This window comes from Parasteatoda tepidariorum, chromosome 8 (assembly GCF_982258835.1).
Source record: "Parasteatoda tepidariorum strain Cologne lab strain chromosome 8, Ptep-v5.0, whole genome shotgun sequence".
Lineage (NCBI taxonomy): Eukaryota > Metazoa > Arthropoda > Arachnida > Araneae > Theridiidae > Parasteatoda > Parasteatoda tepidariorum.
The window spans coordinates 67,181,748-67,205,449 of record NC_141762.1 but is presented as its reverse complement, the minus strand read 5'-3'; the positions used below and the strand labels follow the sequence as shown (position 1 = coordinate 67,205,449).

The following is a 23,702-nucleotide window of genomic DNA, read 5'->3' as shown; positions in this document are numbered from 1 at the left end:
ATTAACCAAACATCTCTACTCATTTTTGCAAAAGAAAAGGGAGGCGTTTGTGTAAAGCAATGATTTGTTCCTGAGGAGAGAGCATGCACCAGCTGCTAATAATAAGTAATAATAATTCAGTAAAGGATATTAAATAAAAGCTCACATTAAAACCAAGCTAATTGCTTTAACAAAAATTGTTAAATTTTCTAAAGGTAAGAAAAAAAAACTTTATTTTTATGTAACTCAACAAAAATCTCCTTCAGTTGCATTTCATTATTTTTCAAGTATAAATTGATTTACGTTTACATTGAAACAAAGCATAATTAGATATTATTGCCATCGGTAACTTAAATCTTAATTTTTACTGGAAAGTAACTTCACTTTAAATTAAATTTTTACTTTATTAAAAAAATTCAATTCCAACCAATCTGGTTCAGATTTCTTAGGATTGTGCTAAACATGAGCGGTTTTCTTGATTTTATTCTTCATGTAATGCACTTACACGTTAACTTTACAGAATAAGGGTTTCTTGATAGCATATTTGCCCCTTGTTTGTTGCTTTATCTAGGAATTATTTAATCTTTTAGAGATTCAAAGTGAATAGAATACGGAGATAACAATAGACATTATTAAAAAATTCATAACATTAAGAACATCAAAACCGCTTTTTGTTTTAACCTTCTCTTCTATATTGGTAATACGATAAAAATTTCCATCCAGTATCGTAAAGTTGTAGCGATTATGCTAAGGTAGTTATTAGCTCATTAAATTATATTTATAGTTTTAGGATGTTTAAAAATTAAAACCTAATAGTTAAAAGATTTTTCATTTAATATACTGTTGTTTTATTAACTATTTTTAAAGTATCACACGTTTAACAAAAGGTACAATAACAAATGCTATTGAAAATGTAAGTAAAATATATTAATTGTAAAGTTCACTATTAGCAAAGTCTTTACTTCATAGCATAGTTTTACACAATCATTCTACATCTGAATAGTCATCCAAAATTTCTTTTTTAAATTTAGTTTAAAAAAGTCTAAAAATAAGTACTCTAATTTATAGTATAGTAGCACTATAATTTTCGTGAGAAATAATTATATATTATAAAATATTTGTTACATAGAAAATTATGAAATTCTTATATTTTTTTTGCTTTAATGTTATAATTCTTGGCTAGGTACTTATAACCCGCTGGTTGGTAAAACTAAATTTTTCTGGGTATCTGGAACTGGCCGGGTAACAAGTAAATTTTTGCGTGGAACCCAGGTCAGGCAAACTGTTAGGATTAGGTACACCGCTTGTTAACGATAAAAAGGGCATTATATTGTACACCACAGAACTACCTAATGCCTAGTACAAAAGAAATCAAACAAAAAATGATCCTACTTTCAAGCAAAATTTCTAATAATTAGTTTGGCATTTATTTAGATTTTATTCATTGTATTTCAAGTTTAGTTTTAAATAACAGCAATATGTTTATTCCTAATTTTATTATTATTAATAACAAAATTCATATTATTGATAAAATTAGGATTTGTTGATTTAAATCATAATTTAAATCAATTTTTTTTTGTGTTTATATTATTTATAAATATTGATTTTAAAATTTAAAAGACAGTGTTTTAAATTATTGATATTTTTATTATTTTCTTTTCTTAGTTTTAAAATTTATTTTAAATAAATTGCTGCATTAATTAATTTTAGTTAACGAAATTACTTTCTTTCTGGGTGTGTGTTAAATTCTAACTCATTTGAAATTGCATATTTAAGAATTTTTGGTTCTTGAGATTGTAAGTACAGATTAACATAAACATTTAGTGCTGTCTTTATATAGGCTTGCATAGCTGTAGAAAGTGATTAATAAACATGAATGTTTTTCCAAAAAAAGAAAATGCAAATGTTAATTAAAATTCTACCTTTTGATTGAAAGAGCATGAATTAGAATCTACGTTATATTTTATTGGTGGAAAATGTATATTTCTTAAGCTTGAGGTTATAATATAAAGAAATTACCCTAATATGCCAAAAATAGAAGAAAAAAGTGCTGATGAATTCAGATATTTTTTTTCTTATATAGTGTCATTCTTCCCTTTCACTCTTTCAAACTCTTTTTGAAGCAGTAGGGTTATTAACTGGTATTTCATAGGTACCAACTGTTCGGAATTTTTCGGATTTGACCCTAATTTTTAAATCAAAACTGAAAATCTGATATTTTTATAAAAAAATCCGAATTTTCGTAAAATTGCAGTATTTTTGCTTTTAAATTAATCCCTTCTTCTGTTCGCTGCAAGCACGCTTCCTGTGATTATTGTACAAAAGTAATTTTTAGTAACTTTTTATTGGAAAATACTATTCCAATATCTGTTGCTGATTGTTTCTCTAAATTGAATCTTAAACAACTATTATTATTTTTAAAAAATTTTTTTGTAGTATTTAAGCACTTGTTTAAATACTACATTAACAGAAATATTTGTTTTATGATTTTTTTTCCTCATAATTTGTTTACAGTATCTTTGACATCATCAGATTTTCTATAATGAAATTTTGTGAGAAAAAATTCCAATGAGTACATAGATTTTTTTAAAATTTTCATTAGCTTTTTTTAGCATAAAATGAATATTTTAATATCAAAATATATAAATTAAATAAATTTTTTATTTTTTTTTGATTGACTACATTTATAAACACAATCTGTTGCATTTATTTTGTCATTGACTACATTTATAAACACAATCTGTTGCATTTATTTTGTCATTTTCAAAATCAAGAGCAAAAAGAAAAAAACAATTCTAAATAAAAATTATGGTTTACTAATTGAAACTTTGTTTTAATAGTTAAAGATTCTTTAATTTCATCATGCATTTGTTTCAAAATGGTTGCTATGTATTCAAAGCTATGTATTGTAATGAAAAATTATTTTAGTAAGTTAGAGCTTCTAAAATATTGTTGTAATATAGTTTTAGTACTAATTTAATTTTGATTAAACATTTATAAAGTTTTTTTAATTTTAAATTAAAGTTCTTACAATGCATTTGAATAAAAATGAAGAAAAAAAAATCAATAAAATCAGGAGCCCTGGATAGAATTAATAATAATGATGGGAATAATAATAATAATAAAATTACTCATAACTATAAATAAATTTAATGCTTTTATTTCAGTTTTTTTTTTCTTTTCCCCTGAATATATTTTCAAAAAGATAACTTATTGAAAATTTTAAGGCATAGTTTGATTGTCTATTCAATATATATATGATGTTCAAAGAAAATATTAAAAAAAAGTTTTCTAGAATAACCCAACTTTACTGTAACTGCTGATTATCAAGAAATTTTAAAAATAGTTTTTTTCATACTAGTTAAATAATGGCTTTAATATTCAATTTATTTAAGCTCTCACTAAAAGTAGTTAATCATTACTCAGGTCTTAAGGACATTCTTAAATTGTGAAAGAAAGTAGGATCTTATTCAGTTCGTACAGTAAATGATGCTTGATGACTTCCTATGTGTGATCTCTTCTTTGGGGATTACTGAAACCCAACATTAACAAAAGGAATCATTTGTTTATTTATGTTAAGCATAGAACATCACTGGTGCTCCCCTATTCATGGTTCAGTTATTTCTACGTAGCGCTACCTATGGTCAAAGCAAGGAATTGAAGAACAATTTCAAGGCAAATTTTTTTTTCTTCTTATCTCTGGAAAAAAAAAAAAAAAACATTTTTTAACAATATTTCCTTTTATATATTTCCATATTAATGCAAAAAGAAAAAAAGTTATGTAAATTAAAAGAAGAAGAAAAGTTTTTGAATGTAGCTTAAGAAGTAACTTCATAAAGATATAAAAATTACCCTAAAAACGCAATCACAATTTGTTTTAAAAATTATTAATAGAATTAAAAATATAACTTGTTGCGTCAGGTAGATCAGTTCGAATGCGATCTGTTCAGTTATATAAAACAAAAAGCTGTTGGGCTGTAAATAATTGAAAAAAGTAATATAACTTTTATGGAATAATATTGAGACATAGATTGAAGCTGGCAACGGTGCTAACGGCGTTAAAATGCTACACCAAGAAATAATGCAAAGAGCAGAATGGCATTTATTTGACACATAATGGAAAGAGTAAGTGATTAAATTTACAAGAAATTAAGCGTCTAGATCTTGTGAAAATAAGCACCAAAAATTTCCATCCTTGTCAGAAATAACCTGGACCAAGAGTTAAAAAGAGATAGTCTGGCATTTTGGGGGGCCTTTGTCAAAACAACTTTAAGACTCTGCCATAGTTAATAGTAGTTTTTGGTGAGTGGTAACAAATCTGTCTCTCAGCAACCATTAACTAAACATTTTAAATTGTTTGATGATCAGAAGAATGATCATGCTAAGATGACTTTTAGAAATTTTGTGTGTGTATATATATATAAAATTTATTTATATTTCTAAAGAAAATAGTTATATTTATAATTTTTGTTATTATTATTATTTATTTATTTAATTTTGAAGAAGAACATGAATTTAATAAAACTTCTGCAAATTCCAAGCTTTAAAACACAATATTCAAAAACAAAATACATTTTATTTTAAGATTTCAAATATTTTTCTGAACATTAAGGTAGTTCAATATTAAAATGAAATTTTTGGAAAGGTAGCAGATAATACAATTTATTTTGTCATTTCCAAGGTTTTTATTTTATTTATTTAAAAAAAAACTAAAATTATGCTTTATTATTTTTTAGCCAGTTTTCCAGTTGTTAATGATGATGCATCTTCCGTGTACATTATTACTATAATTTTTTTTTTTTTTTTAAGATAGTAGTATAAGGAGAAATGTGTTTTAATTAATTATTTTTAATAATATTTTCCTAACAATTATATTTATAAAATTTGTGTAGTTATAAATTAAATTTTTTTACAGTACTTATTAAAAAAAAAAATCACGAACTCTACTTTAAATACTTAAGACAGTTAAAAAAAAACTGTTAATAGTTTTTTTTAAAATTATTTTTTTAAAAATTTGAAAATAATTTAATTTAAAAATTTTAAAATATTTCAGAAAAAAAATAATTGTTTTAAAGTTTTACGCATACAAATGATGCTAGTATTGTGTCAAATGACATTCGAAAATTGTCCTGAAAATTTCAAGCAACTGTATTAAGATTAACAAACCTCTCCAAAACTTCAATATTTAAAACTTCAGTGTTTTAATGTAAATTTAAGTTATTATTGATTACGTTTTTAAAAACACAGGGTCTGGGTCTGTTTTAACGATAAAAAATTTATGAAGGTTTCGCTAATAGACCCAGATTTCTTCTTATATAACTCCTATTATGTTATAAAATATAAACTCTCTTAAAAATATACTTAATTCAAGAACTTAAGTTTTACTTTTCTGAGAATGACCCTACTATTTAATTTTAAACGCTTTCGACCAAATTTTTAAGTTTTTTTATATTTTTATTTATAAACATTAAGATTTTTTATTCCTTGGTGTACAATTTTAGAACATATTTTTTCTTTCTCCCTTTTTTTTTATTTTTATTTTCGTTAGAATTTCTTTGTGGCTTGAAAGAATGGAAACTGGAGAACAAATTATATTTCCCGCAGACGATTACCTATCCTTAAATGTTTTATATTCTTAGAACTACGGCAAAAGTTTCTTAGATATTTATACCCGGAGCACATTCTTGATGTATAATCTTTTTCGGCGTTTTAGGGTGGTGTCCTAATCTAAAATGATGATAACGCTTAGCGGACGTGGTTTATTGTTGAATAGACGCGCTTCAGTTCTTCTTTCACGCGTCTTTTGCTTCCTACTCAAATAATCTCTTTTTCTTAAGTTTGTTCTATTTTGACTTTTTCCACGGATCGGCAGCCACAATTCACTTCGCGGACATTCCTTTAAAAAAATTTTTTTTTAAAACTTAAATAAGAATGAAGGAAATCAATTCAGTCTTCGTGCTTTTCACAAACTGTATAATTCTGAATTGTTATTCACTATTGAATACGATCCTTTTAAACGTGTTAATCTTTGTGTAAACTTTTAGTGAATTTTTTTTATTTGATAATTTACATTTAATATAGTTGAACGAGATTACGCATTTATGAGTTTAAAAATAAACGATATTCAGAAGAAGATTGTGGTTTAAAAACTTATTTCTGTTGTTAAATATAACAAGTTGTGTTAAAAAATATTATTGCTTTAGTATGAAATTTAAGTTTGTTTTTAAAGGTGCATTTAGTTAAATCTTTAGTTTCATTCAAGTAGTAGATGTAAACCAACTATTTCTAAATTTTTAACAAACTTAAGACTTATTTTAAATTGAAATCGTTTTATATTTGACGAAATTGATGCTGCTTCGTAGATTCGCTTTTAAATTTCGAATTATGATTTTGATTGATTTAATTTTTGAGGCTGTGTCTCTACCTCAAATTTTCACCACTTGTAATAGTGGTCCATGCAATATTACAATTTAACTCTATTCAATTTCTGAATTGCGTTATGTATTTTACATTTGAACGATCTCCTTTTTTGAAATTGCGGTAGCTTCACATCCTATGTTTTTGGTCATGCTATTATTAGCCAAATAATTGTAACCAAGTTATTTCGATAACTTCGGTAGCAGAAACCCTCCAGCACTGCAACAGGGGCTGCAGATTGTCACACCATCTGCAGATTATATAATTATATATATATATTTTTTTTTTATCTCAGATTTCAATGATGATAATAATAATTTGCCATGGCAAGATAATGTCCTTTTTCTTTTTTTTTTTAAAGTTTTGAATCAAATAAGATTAAGTGAAAAAAATTAAGTAATTTTATTTGAATTTATAATTTTTTTGTGCTTTTAAATGCATTTTTCAAGGCAAACAGTTTATTTCTTTTAATTATTATTTTCTACGAATATAATTAACACCTGATTATTTTCTAAAAAATATGTTTAAAATTTACAATACAATTTATTTTTTTTTGTTATGTTTTTTAAAAAAACTTTTCAATAGAAAAGCATATTCATCCCAAATTGAATCAAAATAAGAATGGGTATAGATTAATTATTGAAAACTTTTCCAAGCCATTGAAATAGACTGGACGATAAGACGTCTGAAATACTTTTAAATTGTATTTAGGTTTAAAGCCCTAATTTAAATAAATAAATGAATGAAAAAAATTTTAGTTGAATGACATAAAAAATAAAAAATTTGAGTCTTAAAGATTATGGAAATTATTATGAAATAGAAGTTTTACATGTTTTAATTTCATTCGAAATGTTACCAGCATCAGTTTCAAACAGTCTTATAATAGAATTCTATAAGATAAGAAAATTAGTCTGACAACAAAACTAAGCTTCTTTGACTAATGTAGGCGGACACGTCACTTTTTTTTACATGAGCCTTTCTACTCATTGAGCACTGACCTGTTTCATTATCAGACTTAGTGTTTATTTTACATACAGACAACTATTTTTATAACCTTTGTCGCCAACTTCTCTTTTTCTATTTTAAGAAAAAAAAAAAAAGAGGTAAAAGGCTTTTTTAGTTTATATGAACTGCCCAATGACTCCCAAATTACAACAAAGTAGTGCGATTTTTTTCTTTATCAATGAGAAATATGTCTTTTAATAGCATAATTTATGTAGTTCGAAATTTAATTTTAAAAGATGATTTTTTTTTTGTTGATCTTTTTATCATGTAATAAAGTACTTTAAAAAAAATGTCAAAGATTTTTGGGCGTGTTCCCGTAACACCTGCCTCTCTGGGTAATGCCAAGTACAATAAAAACTAGTAACATTTAACTTGGCTTTATTTTACGAAATTAAAATTTATTTGACATAAAAGGAGACTGCTTTTTTTTTTTTTCCTTCTTCAGTTATTGGACGTTTAAGCAGCATAGTAATCTATACTCGCATTCCCGATTAATCGCCACGTAGGGTTAGTTTGTTCACTCTTGAGGAACTAGTGTATTTTACTATTAAAATCTAATTTTTCAATTGAATAAATCACTTTAAAAAATATTTTTTCGGTTTTGGTTTTATACTATTTTTTCCCCATTTTAATTTTCTTATAAAACGCGTTAGATCGATAGGAGAGTTTAGTTTCGGTCATAACTTTAGTTTCCGACTTGCAAGGGTGCCACGGCAGACTCAAAATGTAAAAAGTGGAGACAACTAAATAACAAAAATCTATTAAAATATTTTAAAATTAGCATTTATTTTTGCAATCTTATTGAAAGTGAATGCGAAGAATGTTTTCGCTTTAAATATGAATAATTTTAAATGTAAGTCATGGTGGCAGCTTTGATCTATGTTTTGATTCAATAATTAAATTGATGAATTAAACAAAAATTAATTGTCTCTACCACTGCTTAAATTTTTAATCGCCCGTGGCATCCCTGGACTTGTAAGTAAAGTTGAATAAATCATTTTGTGAATTTATATAATTTTTTGATACCATCGTGACACAAAATTTTTAATTCTTTAAAACTTGTTAGAATAGACTTGTATAAAACTTGTTGTAGGCTAGTCTCACAAAGAATATTTCTAAGTAGAATTTCGATTTTGAATAAAACTTTTTTATTGACTTTTTAGCCGATATGTTTATTTTGAGAACACTTCGTTGGTTCCTGAGTTATTTTCAAAAAAACGTTCGATGCTGAATAAGAGAAAGTAAAAAATTACAACAACCGTGATGTGCAACACGTGTAGCTTTTATTTGAAAGGTGTTTGATTCTAATTCACGTTGGCCAAAATTTTATTTTTGTAGTCTCCCCCCCCCCCCCCTTTGCGCAATACCCGACAATTTGGGGTGGTGGAAATACAGTAAGGGTTCCTGGTTATTTAATTATTACTTTTTGAGTTTTTATATGTCAAAAATAAAGATTATTTTTTGTTAAACAAAAACTAGTATGAGTAGACGGCAGAAGGACGGTGACTTTTTGCAGCCTCGTCCTCTTTACTTTAAAAATAAACAAACTTCTCATGTTTTGGCGTAATTAAATAGTTTATTGGCGAGTTTTCGATGTAAAGGAAGTACCATTCTCGGTGAAATTCTAATTTGTTGTGGCTACGTACTCTTAGGAGAAAGATAAATGGCCTTTTTTTTTAAACATAAGTTTTTGTTTTTGTAATTTGTGTACAATCCTGGAATATTGGGTTCTTACAATTTGAATAAATGATTATGCCTAACTATGTGATTTAAATCAGATTTAATTGTTTAATTGGATACCTGCATGCGATGTCAAGCGTGTGTGTCGAATCTGATTGGCTTTTGAATCGACGAATGCAACGATTTATATACGATGACGTCACTTGCAGGTGTATTAAAAAAACCAATTCTTTTAATTTTTAATTAAAAAATAACATTCTTTTTTCCTTCTACGGTTTTTTAACACTCTGCCTTCATTTAAATAAGGGGAAAAAATTAGAAAATTTATCAATTAATTCTTAATGGTTTGTAATTGTTTCAAGTTAACTCTTCACCAGATATTATTAAAGTAATAAATTTTGATATTTAAAATTATTATTATTGAATCAATTGTAATTAAATTTATCTTAAATATGATTGCAATCAAGTGCTTAAAATATTGAAATGATTTTCCCATCTTTAACTTTCGCCGCTGGGCTTTCGTTTCAAATAACAAGACGCCTATTTTAACAGAAGATGAAATACGTCTTACTTTGTTTAAATTTCTAATTGGTTTTCGAGCACAATTAAATTGCAAACTCGCGTTTTGCTTTAATGAATGAATTTTTGTTCTATTCTATATCTTTATTTTCTGCCGCTTAATCGGTAATCCATGCCAGATCGCATCGTGGTCTGAGCTGAATTTACGATATAGGTGGATTATCATCCACTGATACCGTTCATTTACTGTTGGCAAGCAAGGGACATGGTCTCTAATATAATTTAATATGAAATGAACTTAAAATTGGTGAGCGATAGCGATCGTGGGGAGGTTTAAAGCCCTCCAGTGATTTTCACAAAGCTTTTTATCATGGTCCCCAAGATTTTTAACCCACCCACTCAACCTGGTGGTCTATTTAAAAAAAAAAAACTCACTAAATAAAACCCAATATATTCTGGGCTCAAATGAGTTTTTTTGGATTTTTTTTTATAAACATAGTCAAAATCTGCCCTTATAACAATTATTTTTTATTTGACTTATAAATATTAATACATAATGCACAAATATACATAACCCCACTTTCAAAACTTAATGTATTAACTTGGGATTAATATAATGATTTAACTTGATTCAACATGAAGAAAAATCACCTTTTTTAAGCAATAATTTGAGCCTTAATGTTTATTTGTTTAAGAACAGGTGCAGAGAACAGGCTGGAATAACTTTGTCTTTCTTTTAATTTCTTAATAAATAAGTTTTCAAATACAAATAAAATAAGCATATATTAAGTATTATAACAAAATATTAAAAATATAATTTTTTTTATTCTTTTAGAAAGAATATTTTTGTTTTATAAAATATACAAATGGATGGATTAAAATTTTTTGTTAGTAGTTATAATTTAATACATACTACAAAATAATGATTTAAATGTAAAAATTCATTACATTTCAAACCATGATAAAATACTGAATAATATGAAATTAACATTAAATTATTTTGCATTACCGTAAACCGGGGCGAGTCTACCCATTTTTTCAGTTTGTCAACTTTCAAGTGGTCAAACTTTTGTAAATATTAAAGAAAAAAAGCTTTTAATAGGTGTTTCGGAATCGCTATTTATCCCTCTTTAAAGCTGTTAAATCGATTTTAGAAAATATTAACAGTTACGCTGTTACTGTATATTTTTATAGAACTGCTGACAAATCTCTCGTATGGGGCGAGTCTACCCATTCTACTAAAATGAATGTTAACATTGTAAATAATCAAATTTTACTATTAAATTGTTATTTTAGTCACTATATAGGATATTTATGAAGTAAAATTCATAACTTTATTATATATTCCATTTTTTTATTCTTGAAATAACACAAATTGAGTATTTGATCGATTATCACATTTTGATCACAGTTTTGTTTTTATAATCATTAACATTATAAAATAACATTTTTTTCTGATTATTGTTGATAAAAATAAATTAAAATTAATATAAATTTACAATTAAATAATTAATAAATAATAATAATTAAAGATTATTAACAAAATCGAAATTCAAACATTGGGAATCATGAAAAATTTCGTATGAATATAATTTCGAACCATCTGTAATAATAAATAATAATTCATTTAACTTGCATTAAATAAAAAAAAGTTAATTTTGTAATATAAAAATTGAAAAAATAGGTAAAATAAACATATTTTATATTTACATTTATATTTAACCTATAAATTTTCTTATTAATGATAAATTTATCAATGCAGAATTAAAATAATATACTCAAATTCATTTAAAATGACTTAATTTTAATATAAACAAAGTTCTAAATTATATTATTATGCTTTATTAAAACTAAATACGAATGGGTAGACTCGCCCCGCGAATTCTGGCTTTTTGTTTACAACAGCAAAACTTACATTCTTTTTGTTTTTTTTTTTTCATATAAAATTAATGTAATCTTAGTCTTAGATAAGTTTAAGACGTTTGAACAGGTCGGTTAAAAAGACACTAAATAAATAAAAACGGATCAAACTACTACAGCGCCATCTTCCTTAGAGTCTGAACTAAGTCCTCCGTCGGTAAAAATTTTTTTATTTGCAATTTAAAATAGTTAAAATTAAATAAAACTAAAATGGGTAGTCTCGCCCCTGGATGGGTAGACTCGCCCCGGTTTACAGTATATATTTTTAATTAATAAAAGTTAAATTTTATTTAATACGACTTTTATTTAATAAATCAATTTATGTATTCACGTTATTAATTATTGAATTCACAGCAAAACTAATTTTAAATACTTAACTAATAGCTTAAGTATTTAAAAACAAATAAATAAAACAGAAAACAGCATATTTTTTTTGCTCTCAATATTATGCTTTTATTTCTAGCCAAAGAAGGAATTAACTTGAGAGCCTTTTATTAATAACAGCATGAAAAGATGATACAACATTAAAATTAAGCTATTTTCTATTTCAATTCATTACTTAGTTATTTTCCCATGAAAGTTTTCTCATTAGCTAGAATTATTCTCTTTTGAATTAAAATTTAAACTTGAAAAGTATTAAACTAGGTAATATCTTAACTCCCCCCCCCCCCCCCGACTGGGTTGAATCTGGTTTTTTCAAACCCCTGGGTCCCACTGAGTTACAGTAAAGCAGCAGTACCCAAATGGTGTTCCGTGAAACCATACCTATAGTTCCTGGAATAGTTAGTAGAGTTCTGCGAATTAGCAATTTTTATGATTAGCGATAAGTTTTGAAACCTCTAATTATATTTAGGTCAAACCTATAATTCATAATTTATTCAATGAAATAGAAATGGTATTTTTAAAAGAAAATATAAAATTTCTGCTAATAATATATTGAACAAATTATGAAAAAACAAGAAAAGAAAAAAAAGCATTTAATATTCCATTTATATTTCTTATTATGCTTTTCGAATCAAAATAACTAAACTCTTTAATAAAGAATAACCATTTACAATATTTATAGCTGTATTTTTAATTTTGAAGTAAACCATAATTCATCATAGTTTAATCCTTTTAAACTTATATCTATACACAGAAACTAATTCATTACTAAACTAGATATAGCACAAGGACTGCAAATTTAACTTTACGACATAAAACCTAGAAATTTAAGATTATTAATGATAAAACGATCAAAAATTTTCATTCCTTTAATTAAATATTTTAAATATAGTCTTTGAAATGTTAAAGCACTCACAATTAATTACCTTAAACTTTATTTATAAAGTTGTGGTTCTGCTGAAAGAAGGTTTATTATTTAAGTGTTGCACAGCTGGAAAAATTTAAAACCACAGAATTGGAGTATTCATGGTCAATTTTTTACTTTTTTTTCAGTCATAAATGCAACTATTTATTTTCTCTTAAATGTACAATACCTACTTGATATAACTGTACTGATGATGATAGTTTATTTCTCTTTGTTTTATTTTAGGGCAAACTTTATATGTTTGATAAAATTTTCAAACCTAATGCTACACAAGAAAAAGTATATAATGAAGCAGCTAAAGCTATTGTCAAAGGTGAGCCTCATTTATTTCTCTTATTGATGACTAATATCCCTTATTCTTCTTGACCACTTGTCTGAGTTCACTTCTATTGTCAATAATCAAATTTATTCCATTTAATGAAAGGTAGTAAGGCCTTTGCAACTTGACAATATATCTAACTAGCAAAACAAATCAAATTTGTCTATTTGTTATAGAATGCTATTCTAAATCGTAAGTTGACAAAAAAAAAAAAAAAAAAAAAAAACTTTTTAGAAATATTTATATGCTATTAGGTTAAAGTATTAGAGTTTCTCTGATTCAGTAAAATAATTAAAAATTTATCTAAACCTTTAGAAACTCCTTTGTGAGTTGACCACATAGGGAAAATGTAAAGAACTTGTGTGTGTTTTGAAAAGGACAACAAATTACTCTGATTTGTATGACAAAATGAATTTAAAATTAAGTTTCCTATTTGTATTTGGTTCTTGTGTACTAAGAAATTCTTTATAATAAATGACTGGCATGCTGAAAAATTAGATATGTATGTGTATTTTTTTAACAAATCAATTTAATATTATGTTTGCATAAAAATTTTTTATTCTGGTATTTAATTTAATTTTAATGCTGTATTAAATTTTGTCTTCTTAAAAACATTGAATTACATTCATCGATATTTTTAATGGTCACATGAATACATTTCAATGATATAGGAATGATTTTAAAAAAATGACTTATCCATCTATATAAGTTGACCACAACAATGCACCATAACTGGTCAACTTCACTGTATACATAAACTTCTCTGTAAATTTTTATTTTTATTAAAAGTAGTTAAAAGAAGTAAATGAAAATAATTTTGTGTTGAATTGATGTAGAGAAATTTTGATTTTAATTCTTTGTAGATAATACTGCATCATTTAATAATCACAATTTTTTTCCTAATCATAAAGTATTTATTTTGTATATATATTTTTATTGTAAAGATTTGAATTATTTTAAATAAGGACTAAGAAACTTTTAAGAAAGGTCTCAGAATTTCAGAATTCTTGGGTCCTAAGGACTCATAGTTTCCAAGGTCTAGCAGTAGCACTAGACTTAGCCTAAATGAGAAGATTTCTAAAAAAAAAAAAAAAAAATAAAAAAAAAAATAGGTACCAGTTTATAAAACTTTCTCAAAGCCAATTTATTGAATCTCATAAGTAATAGTAAAATCATTTTTGTATCATAAAACTGTCCTGATATTCTTACTCATATCTTCTATCTTTTATTTTTTCTTTTTTTTTTCAAATCCTTTTTTAGATGATTATTTTATAATATTTCTAAGACTGTTACTGAAAAAAAGATGCTTGTTCACTTTCAAAATTACATAAAAGTAGGCATATAAAACTTTAAATATTTGGGTTAATAAAGATTGAGGTCAAGTATTAGTCATTTGAATCTTTAAATGTCTCTGGTTATCACTGATTAGTTTTAGTAAGGTTATGAACATTACATTATTCCAAGATATAAATTTTTTTTTGTTGACTTGTTGGTCTATCAGCAATGTGATATGTCAATCCTATTGTTTAAGAAAGTTGTATTAAATTATATAATAATAAAATTGCTGCTTTTCGCTCTGCAAATTAGCATTTAAACAAAAATATTTTTACTTTCTGAAATTTGCTGCACCCAAAATAGTTTTCATTAAAAATCCTTTCTTTTAATTTTTTATTTTACTTTTATTATAGTTTCTGGTTGCAAAAAAAGTTTTATATCTTTTATTATCTGTTTTTATCTTTAGATGTACTCATGGGATACAATGGTACTATTTTTGCCTATGGTCAGACATCCAGTGGTAAAACTCATACTATGGAAGTAAGTAGTTTTAGAAATTTTTTTCAATTAGACATTAACTCTTTTCATTGTTTTAAACTATTTTAAATAATGTGTATATTTTTAGGGGGATCTTACCGATTCTGTAAATCAAGGTATTATTCCAAGGATTGTTAATGACATTTTCAATCATATATATTCTATGGATGAAAATATAGAATTCCATATAAAAGTAAGTCAATTAAAAATTTTTTTTGATTGCAATGTATGCGATAATTATTAATTATATATTTGTTATTTTATTCTATATTTATAATTTAATTAAAATTGATAAGGAAATAAAAATATGTATATAATTTATATGTCTTAGTTAAAGTTACTATCAACCTTTTCAAAAATATTTATTTGTCCTACAGTTTTGTATTTAACTTGGCTGCTTGTATAACTGACCAGTTTCTCCTAAGTTTTTCACTCAAAGTGCAGTCTTAGAAAGAAATAAGTGGCTTTAATTAAACTTACTTGATCATATTTTGTTGTCTACTCAATTGAAATTTGTGGTTGAGAGCTACCATATGACTGCAAAGAATTTATGTTTTAGAAGTGGCAAAAGTTGAACATTTTTTCATAATTTGTATTAGGTTCAACAATTAAATATATAACAAATATCTATAAAGTTAAAAATGTATTTCCAATGGCACATCAAAAGACAATAAAAAATGGAGAAGATAACAATAAATTTATAGATGAAAGCGAGCAGTCCTGTAGTCTTTCCAGATTGATGTCCGAGGACTAAATAAATGAGTTGGATGTTTATTCAGGCAATTGTGTCGAGATATCAGATGAAACATGGTGACAGATTTCATCCCAGGCCACTGAGGGACATAGAGAATCTGTTCATCTTATTGGAATTGCGATTTTCGAAAGAGTCCCTGAAGATGTTCTTTATTAGACATTATTAAAAGGAAGTCTGGATTTAGATCTCTGGAGGACAGAGATCCCTTTTTTACCAGGAGACCCTTTTTTCCACAGCTGGCTGGAATCCATTGGAAAACTGCAGTCTTATTTTTGCTGGCAAACCAGTGGAGAAGATTAAAGCAATTATCACTGGTTAAAGTTCTAGAGCTGCTGGGTGTATGAATTGCTTGAAGTGCAGCCGCGTGCACGTTGAATCAGATAATAAATGTAAATTGAAATAAAAAAAATTGAAATTTTTAAAAATATAAAAAATCATAGTTATATTCTACTAAGTTCAAAATATTAATGATAATCAATAGCTATTATTATTACCTATTTTGTTGATTATCTTAAAACATCCTCTCAGCTGGACCGCTTTGCATCCAATTAAAAATCTATAACAATTTTAAACAATCTTCTGTGTCACATTTCATCCTGTGTAATCCCTCATTTTAATGACACATTTATCTTGGGGAGAGTCATCTTTCTTTCATTGACAGCATCTGCAAGCTTGGGTGGGCCTTATGTTATTTGCTCTCAATTTAATATCTTATAATATCTCTTAACTTATTGTAGCTTATCTTATCAACTTAATATCTTATATCTCTTAACTTATAATATCTTATCTTATCAATTTAATATCTTACATATCAACTTAATGTTCTTTAATCCATTGATTGCAATTTTGAGGTGATGTTTGCAGGCAAGAATTCAATTTAGATATTTTTCAGACCCTGCTAGTTGTTATGTATGCACTACTATCTATAAAATGATAATATTCTTTTTCTTTCAAATAAATTTGTCCAAGGCATTGATTTCTGTAGTATACACTGTTTTTCAAAATTTCACGGTTTATTGGAAAAAATTTTTTTGAAATAAATATGGAATGTGATTTGTTAATGCAGAAAATTTTTAGAAATTTTGAGATAAACTGGTTCCGATGTATTATATTCTCGCTGAGGAAAAGAATGTAACATCCTCACAAAGTTTTTTTAATTTTATTTTGCCTCCTTGAGTCTTAAGTAAAAAATACTCTATTATAATAATGAGGAAAATATTAAAAATAAAAATAGAATAACTGACTTAAGTATTGAAAAAGAAATTTTTTTGTTAGACATATTAAAAATTTGTGATACCAATATTGCACAAGTTGATGAGGTTAGATTGTATGTGTATTTCAATTATAATTAAATTTAAATTGTTCATTTTTAAATGCTTTAATACCTTTGGAATTATTTATTACAGGTATCATATTTTGAAATTTACCTGGACAAAATCAGAGATCTCTTAGATGGTAAGATATTTATAAAATTATTGTGGGCATATTTTACATACTTATTTCAATGTTTTAATTAGTTGTTTTTTTTCTCTAGTTTCAAAAACTAATTTGTCTGTACATGAAGACAAAAACAGAGTACCTTATGTTAAGGTGAGTTTTTAATTTTTAATTGTATTAGATATATTTTTCCCTTATCTGTAATATTTTTTTATTAATTATCAAATTTTAACATGTTTTAATAAAATAGTCAGTATCATCTGAGTTTCTTTCTAATTAGTTATTATTATTATAATTATTTTTTAAGTAATTGATTCATTATTGAAAACATCAGAACCTTACCTCACTTAGCCTTAACCATTAACTATTTAATGATTTTTTTAATTAATTTTTTGTTGCTTATCTTAAGATTTAAGGTCTTTATTTACAAATATACTGAAATTTTTTTTCTACATTGAGTACTTTGTAGATTTGTAATGTCTTCAAACTTTCGTATTTGGTGATAATTTTCATTTTTCACAAGAATAAAAGTGATTAGTTAAATTTTTCGATATTTTGTTTATATATTCTTTTCTGCATTGATTCTAACTCATTAAAAATATTAAAAATAATTTTATTTTTAGCAATCAGAAATATTTCTGCAGAATTTCACTTTTGATGAAAGAAATTTGGGATTATGCAGTTTAATTTTTATGCTAATGAGTTATTTTTCAAACTATGAGCTGCTTCACCTTTCAAATACCAGGCAATCCAAATAACTAAAAAGATAGTTATTTTAAGAGCCAACTTGTCTTTCAATTTAAATTATTGGTGTGGTAAAGAAAAAGAAAAATAACTTTTGGGCAGTTTTAATGTACTTGTTTTGATAAAATGTAAGCTTTACAGGGAGGAAGAAAGGATAAAATCTTTATTTAATTGATATGCATGGAGAGGATTAATGATTAAAAAATAGTGCTGAAAAATGATTCTGTACTTATAGGCAAAAATGAGAAATACTGGAAATTTTTTTATTCCTATCAATTTGTGCCTCTTTTTAAACTCAAACTTTGTATTTTAAATTTATTTAATATTTTTAATTGCTTAATGAATTTGGGTAAATTTTAGCGCAAATTGTTTCATAAAAAATATTCGTTCAAGTTCTTATAAACTCTTCATTCCTTTAGGGAGCAACAGAAAGATTCGTCACTAGCCCTGAAGAAGTAATGGAAGTAATTGATGAAGGAAAATCAAACAGGCATATTGCTGTAACAAGTAAGTTAATCAATATTATATAAATTGATAATTTTATATAATATTGTTAGTACTATAAGTTCTTGGTCCTATGAAAACATTTACTTTTAAAAAACTATAAGCTTTTAATATTATAAATGTATTTCTTTATAGACATGAATGAGCACAGTTCTCGTAGCCACAGTGTCTTCCTCATTAATGTAAAACAAGAAAATCTTGAAAATCAAAAGAAACTCAGTGGCAAATTGTACTTAGTAGATTTAGCTGGTAGTGAAAAGGTGACTCATCTTTCTCTTTATAAATGTCCCAGATTTCATTCTCTACATGTGTATTTATTCTATGAGCGATATGTATTTTTTTATTTTTTTTTATTGAAAGAGTGAAATGTTTGTTATTCTATTTATTAAATAATTACTTTTTTTAGGTCAGCAAAACTGGAGCTGAAGGCATGGTGCTTGATGAAGCAAAAAACATAAACAAATCATTGTCAGCTCTGGGAAATGTGATATCAGCACTTGCAGATGGCAATGTTAGTTTATTTGAATGTTTTTTATTAATAAAAATTAGAGATGTAATTTTGACAACTACTCAGCCCAAGTCAATGTATCCAAAAAATTTTAATTTTTCAATTTTAACTTAATCAATATTGGGCAATTATTTGTGTTTTCATTATCAAGTCTATATATTTTTTTATTTGGATCTTTAAATTTAAGTTCTATAGTGTTTTTAAAGTGTTTGAGAAATTGTCATTTTTACAAATTTTATCCTGTATTACCATTAAATCTGTATAATGTAACAATGCAGTTATTAAGATTCTACTTATAAAATTATTTAAAATTTGTATTACTTTCATTTATCTTAAAATACTTTCTTCATACAACATTTCCTAAGCCAGCATAGCAAAGAAAATCTTTTTAAAAATTAAAGGTGAAGTTGTAGGCATTCCTTTGAATTAAATTTTTCTTAAAATTATGCTTAAATGTGTACGAAAGTGAAACCTGTAATGTTTATTGTTAAGGTGTATATAGCATGTAACAACTATTCAGATTTTATTCATTTTAAAATAAAAATTTTATAATGTATTCAGAAACTAAATGAAATAGAAGGCTTAAGTATTATTATGATAGTTCATACCTTAAGATTTACTTCATGTGGAATTTATGACTTTAAAAAACTTAAAATTATATTTCAAGGTAATTTTTTTGGAAATATAGCAATTTAATTACAAACTATGTATTAAGTGTATATTGTATTTTGCCTTGGGACTAAATTTGGCGACAAAAAATCTACACCTTTGGAATTTGTCCATCAGCAATACAATTCATTGTATTCCTAGTACCATGTTTGAGATATTCTAGGGATTTTCTTTCTTCCTGTTACATGCATCAGGCTAAATTTTTAACATCATTTTTTTTCTATAATGTTTGTGTTTAGTGCAGTGCAATCACTTCCCTCATATATGCAATTCAACCAATTAATGAAATAGTTACACTTATAAATATTTTATTCTTACATTGAAACAAGTTTAAAAATGTATGTAGAAAATACTTTGAGTAATTGCAAACTCTGTGAACCTTCCTTTTTCCCCCCTTCAGATTTCATTTCTTTTCCTTCTTTTAAAATATATTTAATTTATATCTAAACAAAATTATCTGAAGGAAACTTAATGTTTATTTTATGTTTTAGTATTAGGTAACATATTTCTTTTATAAATGCTTCACAGAAATCATTAATAAGATGATTGTTGTGTATTACCATAGGCATTAAAAAACTAGTAAAATATTTAAATTATAAAGATTTGGCAAATGCAATATATCTATGAAGTAACATTTTCTTTAACTATACATATTCTAAACATACTTTTTTGCTTTGTAGAAATCTCATATACCATATCGAGATAGTAAACTTACCCGAATATTACAAGAGAGTTTGGGTGGTAACTCTAGAACTACCATTATCATTTGCTGTTCTCCAGCCTCCTATAATGAATCTGAAACTAAATCTACATTGGAATTTGGTCGCAGGTAAGAATTTATTTTGAACTTTGTTAAAAAAATATTAAAATTTTTTTTTCTTTTTTTAAACTTTCAAAAAATTTAATGAACTATATAAAACATTTTTAATACTCTTTATTTAAATTATATATTTTTTTCAACATTCTTGTAATTGTTGTAGATTGTTGACTATAATTTTTTAATTTTATGATTATTAACACTAATTTATTTTAGTAAAGAATGGTGTGACTTTGTGCTATATATATGAGTGTGAAAACAGCACAACTAAGGTAACATAGATAGACATGCTATAGTTTCTGTTCTCAAATAAAGAACCTTCTTTGGTGTAGAAAGACAGAGGGTTTTATTTCCTATTTTTTCTTTCATTCTGTGTTTCAATACTGAAGGAGCACTCATCATTAAAGAAATGAAACTATTCTATGTCTGTTAATGTAGCATTATATGTTCTCTTTTTATATTGTTCAGCTTCATTCACACTTTTTCGTATTCAATATTGTCGTGAATGCTTATTAGATTATTACATGATTTGACATGAATTAGTATTCTTTTGACTGTTTTAAATTGGCACATTTGCTTGTCAGTACTATTTGCAACTGATAATTTGCAATATTTATGCCATGATTTTGTATATATACCTGTTTTGAACAAAAGGTAACTAGAACTTAATAAAATGCTATAAACTTATAATATTTGAACTGGTTTTTCTACCATTCAGCTAAACTTATGTAGTGACCCCAACCCCACACAAGAAATAGCTTTTCTATATTTTACTTCCTTGTAGATTAAAGGCTGTATTAAAATTTCAAATAATATATTACTGTTTCAAATAACAAATTACTGTGTTATAAAATTTCAAATAATATATGTATATTAAGTCTTTAATTTATAAGAGGTTCATTGGAAAATAAATTATTTAGTGATGCATAATCAGGAAAGGTTTATAAAAAAAATTTTCACCAGTGCTCTGAAACTTTTGTATTTTGATACTTTATTATTTATTTATACCTTAGGTTGTTGGGAAATTCAGCTACCACTTTTTACTATGCAATCAAATCTTCCTCTTCCAAATCGGTGAAATAGTATCATTAAAATAATTTTTGAATTAAATTATTTTTATGATAAGGCAAACTCTAAACTAGATACGAGGTAGTTAACTGATAAGGCTGATTGTCTAAATAAAATTTTTCAAAAATCTGAATCTGTTTTTGAATTATTGTGTTTTTTGTAGAGCGAAAACTATAAAGAACACTGTCATAGTCAACGAAGAATTAACTGCAGAGGAGTGGAAAAGAAGGTGGGAGAAAGAAAAAGAAAAAGTTACTAAACTCAAAGCTCAGTTGTCCCAAGCTGAAGCAGAACTTAACAGGTGGCGAAATGGTATGTTATTTAATTTATATTTAATTAAAAATATCTTTGATCGTTGTATATTTACACTTTCTTTTTTAAAAAAAAAAAAGTTAATTGTAATCAGTAGTAAGCATTATACTTAGGTTTATTAAGCCTATTTTTAATTGTGGCTCAAAATAGGTGACTAACTTTATAAACCAAGTATCTTTTATAAAATTTAATCTTCAATAAGTAACTGTTATTGTGAAAATTAGCAAAATTATTAGGTTTTTAAATTAGTAACTCCAGAATGTCAGTTTTTTAATTTCAGAACTGGTGCTTATTGCATAATTTTTTTCTTCTCAAAAATCTTAGTTTAATGTTATGTATATAGAGTTTTTAAGCACAGAAACAAGGTTGGGGAGAACAGGCCAAAACTGCTAGATGGCTATAAAAACTGTTGGCGTTTGTAAATCTGCTAATAAAGTGGTCAATATGCAGGTGGTGTAATGGCGTGTTGCCAAGGTGAAGTTGCCATTTTCCATGATTTCGGACGTTTTGGAATGCATATCAATGCCATTGAATGAATACTCTAACAACAATTTGAGTTCAAGAGTTCAGTCACTGGCAGGGACTGACAAAATATGTAATATTTTAAGAGCCGGAAAAATTCTTAGGAGCCATCATTTCGAATTATTGTAAGGTTATTATTTTACTGCAAAGTAAAAAAATATCTTCTTATGGACATACTTGACCCTTTTTTAGTTTTACGAGTCATATCTATGTCTTTTTGATGTAAAAAAGTTAAATATTAAATTAAACAAATTTAATAAAGCTAATTATGAAAAAAAGCACTAACGCTGTATATAAATTAATGTTTCTTTTAATGTATACATTAACATTGCCTTTGAGTTAAAATACTATTATTAAAATACTATTTTTATCAATTGATATAATTTTGTGGCAAAGGAATGATCAGTTTAGACTTTTTTTTCCTAATGAATTCTATTTAAATAGTTCAAACATAAGTAGCAGAATAATGTTAGAAAAGTTAGTCGCCAAGGAGATTTTTCTAGCCCCTTAGACGACCAGGCTGGCATCCAGGATTTGTCAATCCATGGTCACAGAAGTCACAATCTCATCAGTGATGTCTGTTCATCGCCTTCTCTCTTCCTGTACTTGACCTTTTTAAAAATTAATCCAGTAAACAATAACCATAGGCTGTTTATCATAAGAATAGTTTCTATTCTGTAGTTGCCAGAGTTTCACTCAAAACATCCATTTTGTTTTATGGAACAATGTTTTGTATCTGTGACAAAAATGAGTATCCAGGAAATGCCTTTCCTTACTCTTCAGATGTTCGGATACATCTGAAGCACAACAATTCCAACGGGTCTGAACATGCTGTTAAGTGCATTTTCTTCACAATAAAACCACTTATTATCGCAACAAACTCTGTTAATAAATTTTTTAAATTTCTCATTACACCCAGAATCTTGTTAAATGAGTTCTCACAACCTACAAGTCTTACTGTGTATATATTGTATTTAGAAACTTATTAAAAGTAAAAAAAAATGCTGAAATGTCTTTATTTCTTTTTAGGTGAATCTGTGCCACAAGATGAGCAGCTGCTTTCTAAAGATCTTGATGTTAGTACCTTATCATTGAGTGATACTTCATCGGTGACTAACATCCCTCAACAAGTGTCTGCTGAGCCAGTTGGCAATGCTGAAAGGGCTAAGTTTGAAGAGGAACGTATACGTCTTTACAGTCAAATGGATGAAAAAGATGATGAAATAGCTAGGCAGAGTCAAGAAGTAGAAAAACTAAAAGAGCAATTAGCTGAACAAGAAGAGGTAGCATTTCTTTTAAAATGTTGCAATATTGAATCCCAAATTTAGACGCCTTGAAATTTAATTGCTAGCTGTAGATATATTTAATAATAATTTTGTTATTGAACTAAAAAACAATAGTAGGAAT

The 23,702-nt window shown here is 26.1% G+C and overlaps 1 protein-coding gene across 2 annotated transcripts in view; it reads left to right on the top strand.

Annotated features, from left to right (window-relative positions):
* The window catches only part of LOC147806232 (kinesin heavy chain-like), a 47,832-nt gene that overhangs the window by 3,920 nt on the left and 20,210 nt on the right, over positions 1 to 23,702 (top strand). For both annotated transcript variants that reach the window (XM_087169018.1, XM_087169019.1), the window contains exons 2-12: positions 13,055 to 13,142; positions 14,890 to 14,963; positions 15,049 to 15,153; positions 17,121 to 17,169; positions 17,249 to 17,304; positions 18,315 to 18,402; positions 18,535 to 18,659; positions 18,806 to 18,910; positions 20,257 to 20,405; positions 21,625 to 21,773; positions 23,325 to 23,578. In XM_087169018.1, coding sequence (XP_087025144.1) covers positions 13,055 to 13,142; positions 14,890 to 14,963; positions 15,049 to 15,153; positions 17,121 to 17,169; positions 17,249 to 17,304; positions 18,315 to 18,402; positions 18,535 to 18,659; positions 18,806 to 18,910; positions 20,257 to 20,405; positions 21,625 to 21,773; positions 23,325 to 23,578 — 1,242 coding nt within the window. The remainder of the gene's footprint in view (positions 1 to 13,054; positions 13,143 to 14,889; positions 14,964 to 15,048; positions 15,154 to 17,120; positions 17,170 to 17,248; positions 17,305 to 18,314; positions 18,403 to 18,534; positions 18,660 to 18,805; positions 18,911 to 20,256; positions 20,406 to 21,624; positions 21,774 to 23,324; positions 23,579 to 23,702) is intronic.